The following is a 14,709-nucleotide window of genomic DNA, read 5'->3' as shown; positions in this document are numbered from 1 at the left end:
TGGCCTCAGTTCTTTCATCCACCCACACAGAAGCCTCCAAAGAAAATCCTTCCTTTCTCTAAGAGGATGCGGGCTTTTCCTTGCTAAAATCTCTTCTATTTTTTTTTCTTTTTAACGTTTATTCACTTTTCACAGAGACAGAGCACAAGCGGGGAGGGGCAGAAAGACAGGGAGACACAGAATCCGAAGCGGGCTCCAGGCTCCGAGCTGTCAGCACAGAGCCCGACGCGGGGCTCGAACCCACGAACCGTGAGATCATGACCTGAGCCGAAGTCGGACGCTCAACTGACTGAGCCACCCAGGCGCCCCAAACCTGTTCTATCTTGTTCCTTCAGGGAAACAAAGCAGGGGAGAAAGGAGTAGCAGACTGTAGCAATGGTTAATGCATAAAAAGTTGCAGAACACTTGGGGCGCCTGGGTGGCTCAGTCAGTTGAGTGTCTGACTTCGGCTCAGGTCATGATCTCGTGGCCTGTGGGTTCAAGCCCCTTGTCGAGCTCTGTGCTGACAGCTTGGAGCCTGGAGCCCGCTTCTGATTGTGTCCCCCTCTCTCTCTGACCCTCCCCCACTCATTCTCTGTCTCTCTGTCAAAAATAAACAAAATTGGCAGAACACTCAATTTTCCCAGGCAAAAAGCAATGGAAAAATTTCAAGTCCCTTATTTCAACCCTTGGAACACTTCTTAATGCCCCTTAAGTCCCTAAAATGAACAGGACTCAATCTATTGGCCTTAGCTTCCTGAGGCTGTATTTGATGACATCTAAGGGCTGTTGCAGTTTAAAAGTCCAGAACACTCTAAATTCACACACCCACAGAAAAGAAGTCGACGTCCCTGACTCCCTCAGGTCCAGCCCATGACATCCCTTTGAGTTCCCACAGCGCCTGCCATCAGAGCGTCCCTGCCTACTTAAAATGCAAAGCCGGATTCACAGCTGCTCCCCTTCCCCAAAGCCCAGCACAGTAGTGGCTGGCACAGGGTGTCCCAAGTTGGATGGCACAGTGAATGACTGAGCCTAAAGGTTACCCCTTTGAAAGTTACCAACTGTTTCTACCAACATCTACTCTCTGAAATCTGTCAGGAGGGAACACGTTTCTTTTTGTCTTTCATATTCCAAACCAGAAGCTCACTTTACCTGAATGAAAAACTCCGTTAAAAAATTCTGTGCTCCCCTGATGACAAGTAGCCAGCCGGACTGAACTGACACTCATCGCAAATCTATAGGATGTTAGATGAGGGCTGAATCGTGTTTGTTTTTGCACTATTATTCCCCGTTTTATACGATGGAAAACTAAGGCTCGGAAGTAATTTTTTTCTAAAGGGCCCTAAGTACCATGCAAGTTATTTAAACTCTCTGAACCTATTTTCTCATGTGTAAATGGAGTGATAAAAAAATGCTCACTTCACAGGGCTGTTGTAAGGTAGTGTTCATTGTGACAAAAACCCGAGGCTTCGAGGTTTAGTAGCTTGCAGCAGTCATGCAAATCACACACGGGTGGCTGACCTTCCCTCCCCCAGCTTCCTGCCTCTGCTCTCCTGCCACATGAGAAACGGGTCTAAGGTTTTAAGTTTTTAAACCCATGGTTCTGAGCTCAGTCTTCCTACTTGAGAAGTTATTTTGTGACATCCTGGAAGCAAAACCACCTTTTGAAAGATGGTTTTAAACATACCCTACGTGCAATCGCCTTTGCAAAACGCCAGTATGTACAATTAGGGCGAGTCTCACCTATATCGTGCAAATTCTCCTCAGGAGGAACAATGACCTTGAGGTCTCTTTCCTCCTGCAATGATTTCCTCATGCCACTACCGTCTGCTGCTTTCTCACTGGACCCTTGGATTGTCCGTCCGCCGTTGTGGTCGCTTGTCACGGTCAAGTCCTGCTCACGTCTTGGAGCCGAGGGAGCTACAGCGCAGGCAGCTGGAAGGGGCGCCCCGTGGGAAGGACCAGTTTCTGACTCTCGGCCATTAACACATTCACTGGTGGTGGTTTTCCCGGGGTCGGCCGGCCCACGGTGCCCCGGAGAGGGCGGCCGCGCTGCAGCGTCTGGGACAGGAGGCACGTTGTCGGCCCTCCCGGCACCGGGACTCACTGCCGGCAAACAGCGGCTCCCGAGGGAGGCGTCCCCGGCTGTCCGCCCCTGTCCATCCTCGGGTGCGCCCGCTCCCCTCTGCTCGCCCCTCCCTGCCCAACAGGTGTCATGCCCTGCCGCGGCGGCCCCCTGGCCCCCCCGCCCTCTCTGAACGGAGCTCGGCCACGTGCTCCTCTCTGCCACGCCGACGAGGGGCGAAGGGCTCTCGCTGCGTTCTGTCACTGCCGGTGGCACCTTGCAGGGACGGTCCTCGGGGCCTGTGGCTCTGGCCCCTGGCGGCGGTGCTGGGAGTGGAGGGCTGTTCGCGGCCATCGGGCTGGGCGTCGGGGCCTCGCCCCGGCTCCTCCTGGCGGCCGAGGGGTCTCTTCTGTCGGCGACGCTGGCGGTCAGCGGGCTCTCCTCGTGCCTGTCGAGGCCGGCAGGCAGCAGCACGCACTCGGCCGTGCTGGTGGAGATGATGGCCGTGTCGCTGGAGTCCTCCGTCCTTGCAGCGGCGGGCCGCTCATCGTCCCGTGGGACAGCGCCCCGCATGACCGCCTCGCGGCCTTCGGAGGTGCTCGTGGAAATCATGGCGGTGTCGCCGACCTCCTCCGCCCGCACGGCCGAGGGGTGGCCTTCCTCCCGCGGGGCGGCGCTGGACACGGGGCCCTCGCAGTCCTCCCCCGAGCTGGTGGAGATGATGGCACTGCCGTCCTTCTCTTCCAGGGCGGTGGTGGGCCGCGCGCCTGCCACAGAGGCCTCGCGCTCCTCCGCTATGCTGGTGGAGATGAGCGCACATTCGTCCTTCTCCTCCTTGCTGGTCGAGGCAAGGGGGCTTTCAGCTTGCGTGGGCGCGCTGGGCATGGGCACCTCGAAGTCGTCGGCGCTCGCCGAGCCGGCGCCTTTGGCACTCTCTTCCGCCGCGGCCGCCGGCGGCTGACTCTCGGCACACGCGAGGGTCGTCGCGCTAGAAATCGGCACCTCGAACTCTTCGCCGATGCTCGTGGAAATCATGGCACACTCGTCTTTGTCCTCATTTCTCACGGCAGCCAGCTGGCTCTCACCTGACACCGCACTGGGCATGGGGGCCTCGAATTCTTCCCCGTTTATGCCGGCACCTTCCCGATCTGCCCCACCTCTCGGTGCGCTTGAATGACCCTCCTGTACATCGGCAACTGTGCTCAGCTGAGGGGTGCAGTCGTTTGTCGTGCTGGTGGAAATCAGCAAGCCTTTGCCTGGACTTTTGCCCCCAGCTACGCCAGCTGGGTTGGAAATGGTGTCACTGGCTGTAGTGGCCAGAAGGCCATCACACTCTTCATTTTCCCCAGAGGTGATGATTCCTTCGTCTTCCTTCCCACCAGGCGACATGTGCCCAGCTTCACATTGTGGGCCCGCACCCGACCCGAGTGCCTCGTAACTGCCCCCCACCAAGCCAGTGGAAGTAGTGGTGTCGTCCACTTTTTCTTTCCTGGTGAGCGGACTGTCACTGTGCTCTGAAGCTGCACTGGTCATGGGAGCCTCGCAACCTCCGGGAGCTGGGGCCACGTCACCCTTCCCTGAAGCCGCACTGGTCACGCTGCTTTCTACGACGCCTTTGGCGCTGGAGCAGATCTCTGGATCTTTCATGCCCTTCTCCGCACCGCTCAAGCTGTCAACACTGCTCTCGTTGGCGTTGGTGACGGTGGCTCCGGCCTCAGCTCCCACGCACCCTGCCGCAGTACCAATCTGACCGTCCCCTTCTTCGGCACTTCCGCAGATCGATACCCCCTCGCTTTCCTCCTCTGCCCCGGTGCAGGTGGACGCATGCCCGATTTCATTCCCCCTTCCGGTGCTGGTCACCACACCTTCACCTTCCTCGTCCTCCTCTTTTGCGCCGGTGCTCGTTACAATGCCTTCGTCGTCGCATGGGCCAGCGGCGACCAACGGCACGTTAGTGGCTTCTTTGGCTACCGTGCTGTCCATTGCGCTCTCTCCATTTTCTTCTGATTCAGAGCTCAGAGCAAAGCCCTCGCTGCCCTCTTCCGAGCCTGTGCAGCTCGCTGGCCCCTCTCCGTCTTCTTCTGTTATCCCAGTGCTGGTGACGGCACTCTCACCTTCCGCGCCGTCATTCACAGAAGCGTCTCCGTCCTGGGGGGCGCTGGTTCCTGGTGGCGCGTCACTCCCCGCCAGGGCCACAGCTGCGCCTGTAACCACACGCTCCTCCTGTCGCTCTGCGCCTGTGACGGAGCACATGACGAAAGCAGCGCTTCTCCTTTCCGCTCCGGTGCATGTCACAGTCCCCTCGGTTTCTTTTTTGGGGCCCGTTCTCGTCACATTTCTCTGGAACCCATCCACCTCCTCGCTGCTCAAGGAGCCCTCCCTTACTTCTGTCCCGGCACTTGTCACCGCGCCATCGCTTTCAACCTCACTGATAAAGGTGACAGTTCTTTCCGCCATTTCCAACGCACTACGTGAAGAACCGTCACACTTCTCTTCAGAGCCGGCGCTGGTGACAGCATCATCTTTCTCTTCTGTCACCCCACTATTGACATTGTCTTCAATTGTTACTGTGTGAGCAGTCACGGGGTCGGCTGCCCTTTCTTCGGATTCAGCCATAGCACACTCTGCACTCTCTCCCTCCTTGGTGCTTGTGAGGAAGGTTTCGCTTTCGGCAAACCCTTCTGTGACAACGCCTCCGCCTTCTTCGGCCGCCGCGAAGACAGTGCATTCGCTGGCTTCTGCCCCGACGCGAAGGGGACTGTTTCCAGAGCAGACACCTGCTACGAAGCCTTCGTCTGCCTCAATGCTCATGCAGGGCACAGCCACCTCACCCTGTCCTGTTTCTGAGGATGTGGTTGTAGCATCCCCCGCCTTCACGGTATTGAAGGGAACACCTTCGCCCTTCCCTTCGGAACTGGTGGCAAAAGAAGACTTTTCTGCTCTGCCAGGCCCGGCGGTCACACCCTCAGCATTTCCACTCCTTTGCTGCAAAACTGGGGAAGCGGCATTACATCCAACACTGGTGTCCACCTCGCTGTTTTCAGCCCTTCTTTCAACATCAACTGATGTGTTTTCTATTTCACCTGGGCCACTACTACACTTGAGCACAACTGTCTCGGCAGCTTTGTCTGTCCGCGTGCTGAGCACTGGGTCAACGGTGACGCCATGCTTTTTGCCATTTTCTTGCACGGCTCTCACTGTCTGCTTTGAACTGGGCTCTGTGCTTAAGTCACTTTCTTTCCTGGCCACGTCCATCAAGCCATCTTCTGTGTTAACACTCTCATTTTCCATCCTCGCGTCAGTTAACTTGCCACCAACAGGCATGTTTACTTGTCCCTGCTTACTGTGCAACACAGTGGGCTGGTAACCTTCTGGAATGTGTCTTTTGCTATCCACGCTTGCTTTTGCCGGTGTATCTACTGTGGAAACTGCCCCACTTTCTTTGCTGTCACCTGTCATAAGGACTTGTGATTCCCTAGCAGTCAAACTTGTGTTAGGAACACCAGAGCGCTCCACAAGTGAGGGGCTGGCTGGGTCGCCTTCTAAAACAGTCCTCCCGTCAACCAAAGGAATTACGTCCGAATCAGGAGACTGTTTTGGAGGCACGACAGTTACTGAACTTAAGGATGGTGAAGGATCTAAATTTGGGGAATGTACACGATCAGCATCTCCTTGGGCAGCATGTTCTTCGGGGGGTCTGGTTGTATTTTTCAAATTCTTTTGTGCCCTGTCATTGTCGGACGGGGCTCGAGGAAACGGTGTGGGACTAGTTTCGGAGTCTGTATTTGTTTCATGAGTTCCCTGGTGAATGGGTTCTTTCTCCCCAGGGTTCAGTTTGGACACAGCACTTTGGATATGCACTTTCTTGGTCAGGGTGCTTTTATGGTCAGCGTGCTTTTCAGAATTACTAACAACTCCTGTTCCACGTCCTGATTTACAGGCTGGAGCTGCTGTTTTTGAGTCTACTGTGGAAGTTCTTAATTCATCCTTCAGAACCGGGACTGCGGTTTTTTGTTTCGTAACATTTTCAGAGTCAACGTCTTGTTGAGAAATAGCATTGCTGTTGTCTTGGGTTTTAGATGCTTCAGACACATTTTCAACAGCTGGCTCGGAATCAATTTCCATTGGCTCTTGTTCAGGCATTAATGTGGTATCACCACTCCTTTTTGGTCTCTGAAGGGGGGAACTACTGGTGGTGCCCAAGGTGTTTGCTGATCTTTCTTCTCCTTTGGTCATTTCTTGGGATAAGCTTCCTCTTCGGTTTTCACACAACTTCCTACTCAATTTCCTCTCTGTAACTGAACTATTCCCTCTGGCCTTGTCGTGATTACTGTCACCTTCTTTACCATCTTTGTCTTCTGATTTATTTTCTTCCCTTTTTCTCACTTCCTTACTGCTATGCTTTAAGCTTCTGCTTTTGTGCCCATCTGATAACTTCCTCTCCGGTCTGGAGGGACCTGAATCTTTTTCAGCCTTATATTTCTCCTTTGCTAATGGTAACTTGGCTCTGTGACTCGAAGAGTCCTTCTGTACCCCGTGTGAAGAAGCGGCACTGTCCGATACAGCTTCCACACCAGTTTCCTCAGAAGGTCTGTCTTCAACTTTAGACTTTCGCTGTCTATCTGGGTTGATCTCTTCTGTGTTCTTCTCCTTATCTGGTTTTGGAGTGGTCACCTGTTTCGAGACGCTTTCTTGTAATTCCGGTTCAACTACTTTTAACTGCTTGCCTTGACTTTTTGGTTTCGACTTTAACAAAAGCTTCTCTTCCAGAAGGCTCTTTGTTCTTCGCTTCTCCTTGTGAACCATCTCTTCTGGTTTCGAATTACTATCCACATTAGTTGGGTCCATATCACACTTGTCCTCTGAATAACTGTCACTTCTTCTCTGCAATGGGATTCCGTGTTGCTTTGAACTCAGAGATTCTTTCTGAACTTTAGAATCACTTGATCTTCTTGATTTGTGTTCTGCCTTAGTTTTCTCGGCTGAAACATGTCTCTCTTTTTTGTTGTTTTCTTTACGAACATTCTCATCTGTTTTTATAATATACTCAGAAACTGGCTTCCCGTCTTTGCCTAAAATTGATAATTTCCTCTCATTCTTATGTTTACTTTTTCGTTCAGTTTTATCATCCGAAGACAGTTTTGGTTGTTGACTTTGCTTTTGAGTATTTTCATCCACTTTTAAGCTTTTCTCAGAAGAGTGAAGCTCCGTCTCCTCACTCGTTTTATGCAGACCGTCACCTTTATATTTATGTTTCATAGACACTTTGTCTTCTGACAGAGTCTTCTCTTTTTCAGGCTTGTCCTTTGAGGACTTTGCCTCTTTCTTAGGTAGGCTTTTCACATGCGGTGTTTCAGAATCATCTTTCTTTAGATGCTTTTCATTTTTAAGTGTGCTCTTCTGTTTCTGGGGCTCTTCGGTGCCAACCTCTGACCGTTCTGCCTGCCTCTTCCCATCTCTTGCGTCAGCCTCTTCCTGTGCCCCTTCCTCCACGACAGGGGTGGATGTGCGTCTTCTGTGTTCTCTCTCTATCTTGGACTCATTTTTGTTTTCATCAGCTGAATGCAACGACTCGGAAAGTCTCCGGGCAGGTTTACTTGGTTCGCTTTTTGCGTGAACATGCTTCAGGTCCTTTGAAGAGGACACTTTTTCCTTTTCGCCATGCTGTAAAAAAAAAAAAAAAAAAAGGTAAAATATGAGCAATACTAAAATCAAACTTAGCATTTGGGTACCCCCGATATGCTGAGTGCCGTCACGTGTTACATGTCACTTAAGCTCGCCAGCAGCCTGTGGTAGGTACTGGTGATCCCACTTGGTGCATCGGGAAACCGAAGCTCAGTGGGACTTGATGACCTTGTCCCCAGGCCAACGACTTCAGATGAATTCATTCGCAGTCTAGGGCTCTTCCCACTGCACCGCAGAGATCTGTGCAGAGACCAGCTATCTCTCCTGAGACCTGTCCCTGCACTTCGGAGGCCTCCTTGAACTCCAAACCGTTAAAGCTCACTAACACCCAGCAGCCACTAATAAATATAAGCTGCATGAATGAGAGCTTAATGTTCTTTTCAGTTCCAAAACATGATGAAGACAACTTAAAAATTCTATACTGAAATGAAGGTTTCTTACATTTTAATTTAGGAGCCTGAATGATTTGTGGAAACCTCATGAATTCAGGCTCCTTAAAGGACATTCTAGTTAGGAAGTTTCAAATGCACGCAAAACCTCACTGTAACAGTAACCTTATCACATAGCAAGCACGTGTATGTTTATGTACCCGAAGGAAGACAATGATGGACCAGAGCATCCGACCCTTCCTCCCTGTCCCACAGTATGGCACCGAGTACATTATTATTGTTAGTCAGTGAACGCAGACCACACATACTACAGTCTCACTGACCACTACCTATAATTTCTCATTCAAATAATGAGCTGAAGTTCTCAGAAGGATCTGTGTCTCTGGGTTAGTTTATCACTGCAACTTCTTACAATTTAACACAAAGATTAATGCACTTCTACAGATTCAGGAGTAGGACATAGAAAGATCTTAAAAAAACACTTTAAAGTGAAATTCCTCAAAGAAAGAACTAACAAGGATTTTATCGCCTAATTTTACAGTAAGCTTCAACCAGTTTATATGAACAAAATTTTATGAAGTCATTTTTAAAAGAAATTTATCACAAAATGAAGTTAAATATTTTAAAGTATGCCATTAAAATATCAGGATATACTTATAAATATGCCTCTAATTTCTGAATAAAGAAATCAAGATTGGGGCGCCTGGGTGGCTCAGTCGGTTAGGCATCCGACTTCGGCTCAGGTCATGATCTCACGGTCCGTGAGTTCGAGCCCCATGTTGGGCTCTCTGCTGACAGCTCAGAGCCTGGAGCCTGTTTCAGATTCTGTGTCTCCCTCTCTCTCTGGCCCTCCCCTGTTCATGCTCTGTCTCTCTCTATCTCAAAAATAAAAAACAAGTATTTAAAAAAAAAAAAAAAAAAAAAAAAAAAAAAAAAGAAATCAAGATTATTTACTGGCTATGAATAAATAATCACCAAATTATTAGTTTTCCCTTGGAAATGTGAAGATAGTTTCGGTATAGGGGTGCTTGGCTGGCTCAGACAGTAGAGCATGAAACTCCTGATCTCAGGGTCATGAGTTTGAGCCCTAGGTTGGGCATGGAGTCTGCTCAAAAAAAAAAAAAAAAAAAAAAAAGATAGTTTGGCTATAGAATTATAAATATGGCAGGGTAAATAAGGATCTGAATCCAGTGAAAGCAAAAGTTTATCCCAAGAAAATAATCCAAACAGGGGGAAAAAAATGTATTCATTAAACATACTTTCAGTACTTACATTGGCAGATCTTGGAAGTAATCTAAGTGCTCAACTATAAGGGAATGCTTAAGTTACAGTCTATCTATTCAATACAACCCTATGCAGTCACTAAATATAATAACTAGAAACTTACAAGGTAACATGAAATGAGCAAGAGGGAATGTTAACATCATTTTGCAGGATTACACCCACTCTACAAAATTATGTACATTTGTGGAGGAATGTAGGAGAATGAAGTGAATAATCTGCCCTGGAGAAGGGATTTTAGCTACCCTCTTTCTTTTCCATTATCATTACTGGCAATTTTGCTATTGCTAATATAACAAATGAGGGTGGGGGGCTGGGGAATGAGGGAAAGGAAAGTAGAAAAGTAGCTATTACTTGGATAAAAGATCACGTGAATCAACTTGGTCAAAATGAGGAATTCAGGTCATAATAAGATGGGGGTTCAAGAATGCTGAAGGTGATACATTTTTTATCTAACTTGGAAAAGATCAAATTGCATTCCAAGTTTTACTCCAAAGGACTGAATGGCCTTTATCTAACAAAAGAACATTTAAAATGGGTTTTATTAATTCAGACACACCTCACTTGTCTTCAGAGTTTCTTTGGAATCTTCTTCAGATTGCTGTTTCTTTTTAGAATTCTCTTCAACATTCCTAAGTGGGAAGAAAAAGTCATATATGAGCTTAATTTGAATAAAATATAAGAATTTCTCAGTAAGATTAGTTACTGGTTCAGCTACATCCAAGTCTGTGACAAATGTACATAATGCAACCTGACTGTAGCCTATGGCTCATGGGCCTTCAGGCCACTTTCAGAGTCTCTTTGGCTTTCTAATTCTTATAGAATTCACTATAGCAAGATTAGAAAATGGATGCAGTCACTATAAATAAGTGGTTAAGTGGCTACTGTAGGGATACTTCCTGAGTATTCTAGAGGGTCCATAAACTCTGAAATTCTCAAAACAACTGTGTGTTTATACACACGCATTTTTCTGGGGAGATCCGAAACTGCCATCAGATTATGAAAAAGTTCCGAGCCCCCCTCTCCCAAAAACATTAAAACACACTACTTTACAGTAGAGATACTAACACAAGGAATGAGGATATAAAGAGTTCTGAGCCCCCATGGTTCTCATAAATGTGCAACAATAACACACACTTTCAAGGTAAGGTTCTTTACTGTCACTGTCAATGCCTCCCTTCTGAAAGTATGGCAGGGGAAAGTTATAATGGGAACACTGCCAGATACAACATGTACCTTGAATCTTTCTTTCTTCTTTTGCTTAAGGCTACCTTTTTCTCTAATACTTTCCGCTCTTTAAGGACTTCTTTAATTCTGGGGGTTTTCAGTTCCAAAGTCTTTGTTGATGATTCTTCTAAGTCCACACTATTTTTGCCTAGGAAAGAAGCAATATCAATAAGCTGTACTTTAGAATGGAATTTATAAACAGTGTAATATTTATTTTTCATTGAGAATTTCTGATCAATGTAAAAGTGCTGAATGTGCTTTAATATCCTTAAGTTGTACTAGAAGAAAAGTAATATTTTAGATGGACAAGTCTTAGCTTTTTTATTTCAAATGCTTATGTGTGTGTATTTTTTTTTTTTTTTGTATGCTACAAAGGATCAGTGCCCAGAGAAAGTTCAATTTTGTTCAATGAAATATTCCAGATAAATGTTTGACACTTTAGTAAACAAAAAAAGCACAGATTAATTCCACTAATATCACCAGCAAGGCTTGATTACTCACATGCAAACAATCCATTTTCCAGTGATAATTCATTCCACAATGGCTGGAAAATAAATTGCTAATGAGAGCTGTATAAGCTGGTACCTGACAGAATGTATAACTTAGATACAACAATATAATTTAAAAAGTGATACATCAGAATAAAAAAAAAAACCTTCCATATTTAAGAATAATTTTTTTAATACAACAGCTTTATTGAGATGCAATTTAGATCATTTTATATCATCTCATAAGTAATATGAATATCTAGAAAATAACGGAGTATACAAGATAATTTAAAATATTAAAGTTAACACCTCCTATACCTTGACTCTTAGCTTTTGAAGACTTTGTCTTTTCTGCCTTCTGCTTTCGTTTTTCTTCAAGTTTCTCTCTATTAATTTGCCTTCTTAAAAGCCTCTCTTCTTTTTCTTTAGCCTAAAACCACAAAATACAATTATCCTGACCAACTATTAGGCAAAAGCAAAAACAATGAAAACAAGTATGTTTACCCTTCAAATATTCTTACAAAATAATGGGCTTTGCAAAGGTGCATACACATTATATAATTTGGAAGCTACCAGAAGAGACAGATCAGAAAATTTTCCATTACTCTTTCAGATTGCCATTAGTTTAAGGAATAGGAAAGGTATCATTTTGGGAAATGGTGGTTTAATAAACCAGTTACTTCAATTAAAAGGCTGGCTGTGAAAATATATATGAACATCAATGTACATCATATGTACACAGGCAAATCTCCTGTGTACAATAATTTTTAAATTATTCTTAAAAAAAATTTTTTTTAAACATTCGTTTACTTTTTGAGAGACAGTGAGCGGGGAAGAGGCAGAGGGAGAGGGAGTCACAGAATCCAAAGCAGGCTCCAGGCTCTGAGCTGTCAGCATAGAGTCCAACGCGGGGCTTTAACTCAAAAACTGCAAGATCACGACCTGAGCCGAAGTCAGACGCTTAACCGACTGAGCCACCCGGGCACCTCAAATTTTTAAATTATTCTTAAAGGAGAAAATGAAGTGCAGATTCAAGAGACAGGCTAGTTCTACAACAAATATGACTTGTGGGTTATGCTCTTGGGACCCAGGTTTTGGACACGGGACTTTCTGCTATCCTATGTTAAAAAAACAAGGGGCGCCTGGGTGGCTCAGTCGGCTGAGCATCCGACTTTGGCTCAGGTCATGATCTCATGGCTTTTGGGTTTGAGCCCCACATCGGGCTCTGTGTGGACAGCTCAGAGCCTGGAGCCTGCTTCAGATTCTGTGTCTCTCTCTCTCCCTCTGCCCCTCCCTCGCTCATGATGTGTCTTTCTCTCTGTCAAGTATAAAAAAAAAAAAAAAAAGAAATAAAATAAAATAAAATAAAATAAAATAAAATAAAATAAAATAAAATAAAAAAACAAGAATCTGGTCATCGTGGGTTACGCCCCCCACCCTTTTCCAGCCAGAACTCCAAGTCTTAGAGGGCTAAAAACCCTAAGCATTGGTATAACCTCTGATGAAGCAAACTTCTCAGAGACAAGCAACTATCAGCATTTCCACCTCCTTCAAATGACCATCGTAGGTAACAGCATTTCCTCGCTCTAAGATGTGCAGCTCCATATTTTAATGTTTCTAAAACCATAAGTCATCTTAAAACTGACGTACACCTATGATAAGGTAGCAAATTTTTTTCTCTAAGAAGCTGTTAATCCAATGACACATCTTGTACCTAGGACATTTGTAGACTGCACTTCTCTCTTTTTGAAATAAAATTTTTTAATGTTTATTTACTTCTAAGAGAGCGAGCGAGCCCATGAGCGAGGGAGGGGCAGAGAGAGACAGAACGTGAAGCAAGCTCCAGACTCCAAGCACAAAGCACAAAGCCTGACATAGGGCTCGAACCCACAAGCAGCGAGATCGTGACCCGAGCTGAAGTCTGACACTTAACCAACTCAACCACCCACCTGCACTTCCCTCTTAATCTTATGTTAATGGCTGCACATCCTATCTTTGTGTGGGCTGGATCCACACTTGATTCAAACATTTCCATACTGTGAAACACCTGTTGCCCGGTTTTCACTATTAAGCATAATGACACAAACACCTACGTCACACGTTTATGTTCTGCCTAAATGACAGGCTGCTGAAGGCAGAACCTCCATGTCATGGTTCTGTCTGCTGCCCAGTACCTTGCACACAGACTAGCCAGGTTTGTCAACCTGATGTGACAGGTTAAAATAGCGACAGATCGAATCTGACTTACGATAGACTGGCGTCGTTGTTCTACGGTAAGTTCATCATCAGAGTCGCTGTAATACTTTGAGTAAAGATATGGTTTGTGAACATAAGCATGCCGCACGCTTTTTGCTTTTCCTTCACTGGGGTCGCTGTTTTGAGTTTTTGTTTTGTTCTGCTTGTTCTTCTCCTCATCTGGAAGAAAGCCAATAGAAAGAGGAGTGCTTCTGTGAATTACCAATGAAGTCGACACCATGCCTGATCAACATCAAGCAACAAAAGCAGTTATCGATATAGTTCAAGTGCATTTGTCAGCCCAATGGAAAATATCAGGATGCAAAAAAATCAGAAATAAACATTTTTCAAGGCCATCATCCCATCCATATCGAAATTTACTTCTTCCAATGAGCTTCTCACACATAAAGAAGGCAAAAAAAAAATTAGACCCTGTCACCATTCAGGGTTCCCTGACAAATACTTAATTCTCATTAGTACGTCAGTAGACTTGGTACGGACGTGGCTTTGCCACTGTGAAACGCAACAAGTTCACTTGAACCCACACTTTAAAGTAGGATTGAGATTTTTTTTTTTTAAATTTTGAGATTTTAATGACCACCCAAGAGTCTCTCACTACGCAAGAGGCAAGAGTCAATAACTGGCCCACACCAAGGATGTACTAAAAGCCCCCTACCCTAGGAAGGTGGGTATGTTTCCCACAACACAGCAAGTGAAGTAGAAACCTGTAAACAAGGTCTTCATTTCTACCACTTAGTACTCTCCAACCAGTCACCTTCTTCCTTCTTGGATCTCAGACATATAAAACCTAGTCCTGTCCAGGAAAAAACGTGGAAAGCCCCACAAAAGCACCTAGGATGAGAATTTTAGTCAGGCTTCAGAAAGTGGGGTACACAGGATGAGTGATATCCATCATACACACAGGGCCTACGGAACTGACCTCACAACGAGGTATGAAAAGCATACCTGATGTTGTTTTCTGGGCTGGTCATTTCGTTTTTAGGGGGATACTAAGGATGCAAACTGGGATGGACTGAAATTAAAAGGTGGAATTAAATCTTCTACTTTTTCTCCTCTAGGATTTTCTCTCCAGGTGTCCTATCCAAAAGCCCACGGCAAATTTACAAAATGCTGCTTACAAGTAGTTGCAAATAATATTTGATTTTTAACAAAGGTCGTAAGCAGAACTTAATCACGTGATACAGAGTAGCACAAAGTGTTGGTCAGAAGCCCAGACCAGGGTTGAAACTGACACCGGAGCTCAATAGCTGCGTGACCCTAGACAGGACACCTTCTCTTGGTGACTCTCTTTCCTCACCTGGACCTACTTCTCAGGATTGCTAAAGATTACAGGAGCTAG

At 46.2% G+C, this 14,709-nt stretch overlaps 1 protein-coding gene across 2 annotated transcripts in view; it reads right to left on the bottom strand.

Annotated features, from left to right (window-relative positions):
- Window positions 1-14,709, bottom strand: part of BOD1L1 (biorientation of chromosomes in cell division 1 like 1) — a 53,492-nt gene that overhangs the window by 24,763 nt on the left and 14,020 nt on the right. For both annotated transcript variants that reach the window (XM_042936875.1, XM_042936876.1), the window contains exons 6-10: window positions 13,363-13,529; window positions 11,433-11,544; window positions 10,636-10,774; window positions 9,959-10,031; window positions 1,723-7,708 (exon numbers count right to left, since the gene is read on the bottom strand). In XM_042936875.1, the coding sequence (XP_042792809.1) occupies window positions 1,723-7,708; window positions 9,959-10,031; window positions 10,636-10,774; window positions 11,433-11,544; window positions 13,363-13,529 (6,477 nt within the window). The remainder of the gene's footprint in view (window positions 1-1,722; window positions 7,709-9,958; window positions 10,032-10,635; window positions 10,775-11,432; window positions 11,545-13,362; window positions 13,530-14,709) is intronic.

This window comes from Panthera leo, chromosome B1 (genome assembly GCF_018350215.1).
Source record: "Panthera leo isolate Ple1 chromosome B1, P.leo_Ple1_pat1.1, whole genome shotgun sequence".
In the NCBI taxonomy this organism is placed as follows: domain Eukaryota; kingdom Metazoa; phylum Chordata; class Mammalia; order Carnivora; family Felidae; genus Panthera; species Panthera leo.
Note: the sequence above shows the minus strand (reverse complement) of the source record. Positions and strands in the feature narration are given on the sequence as shown.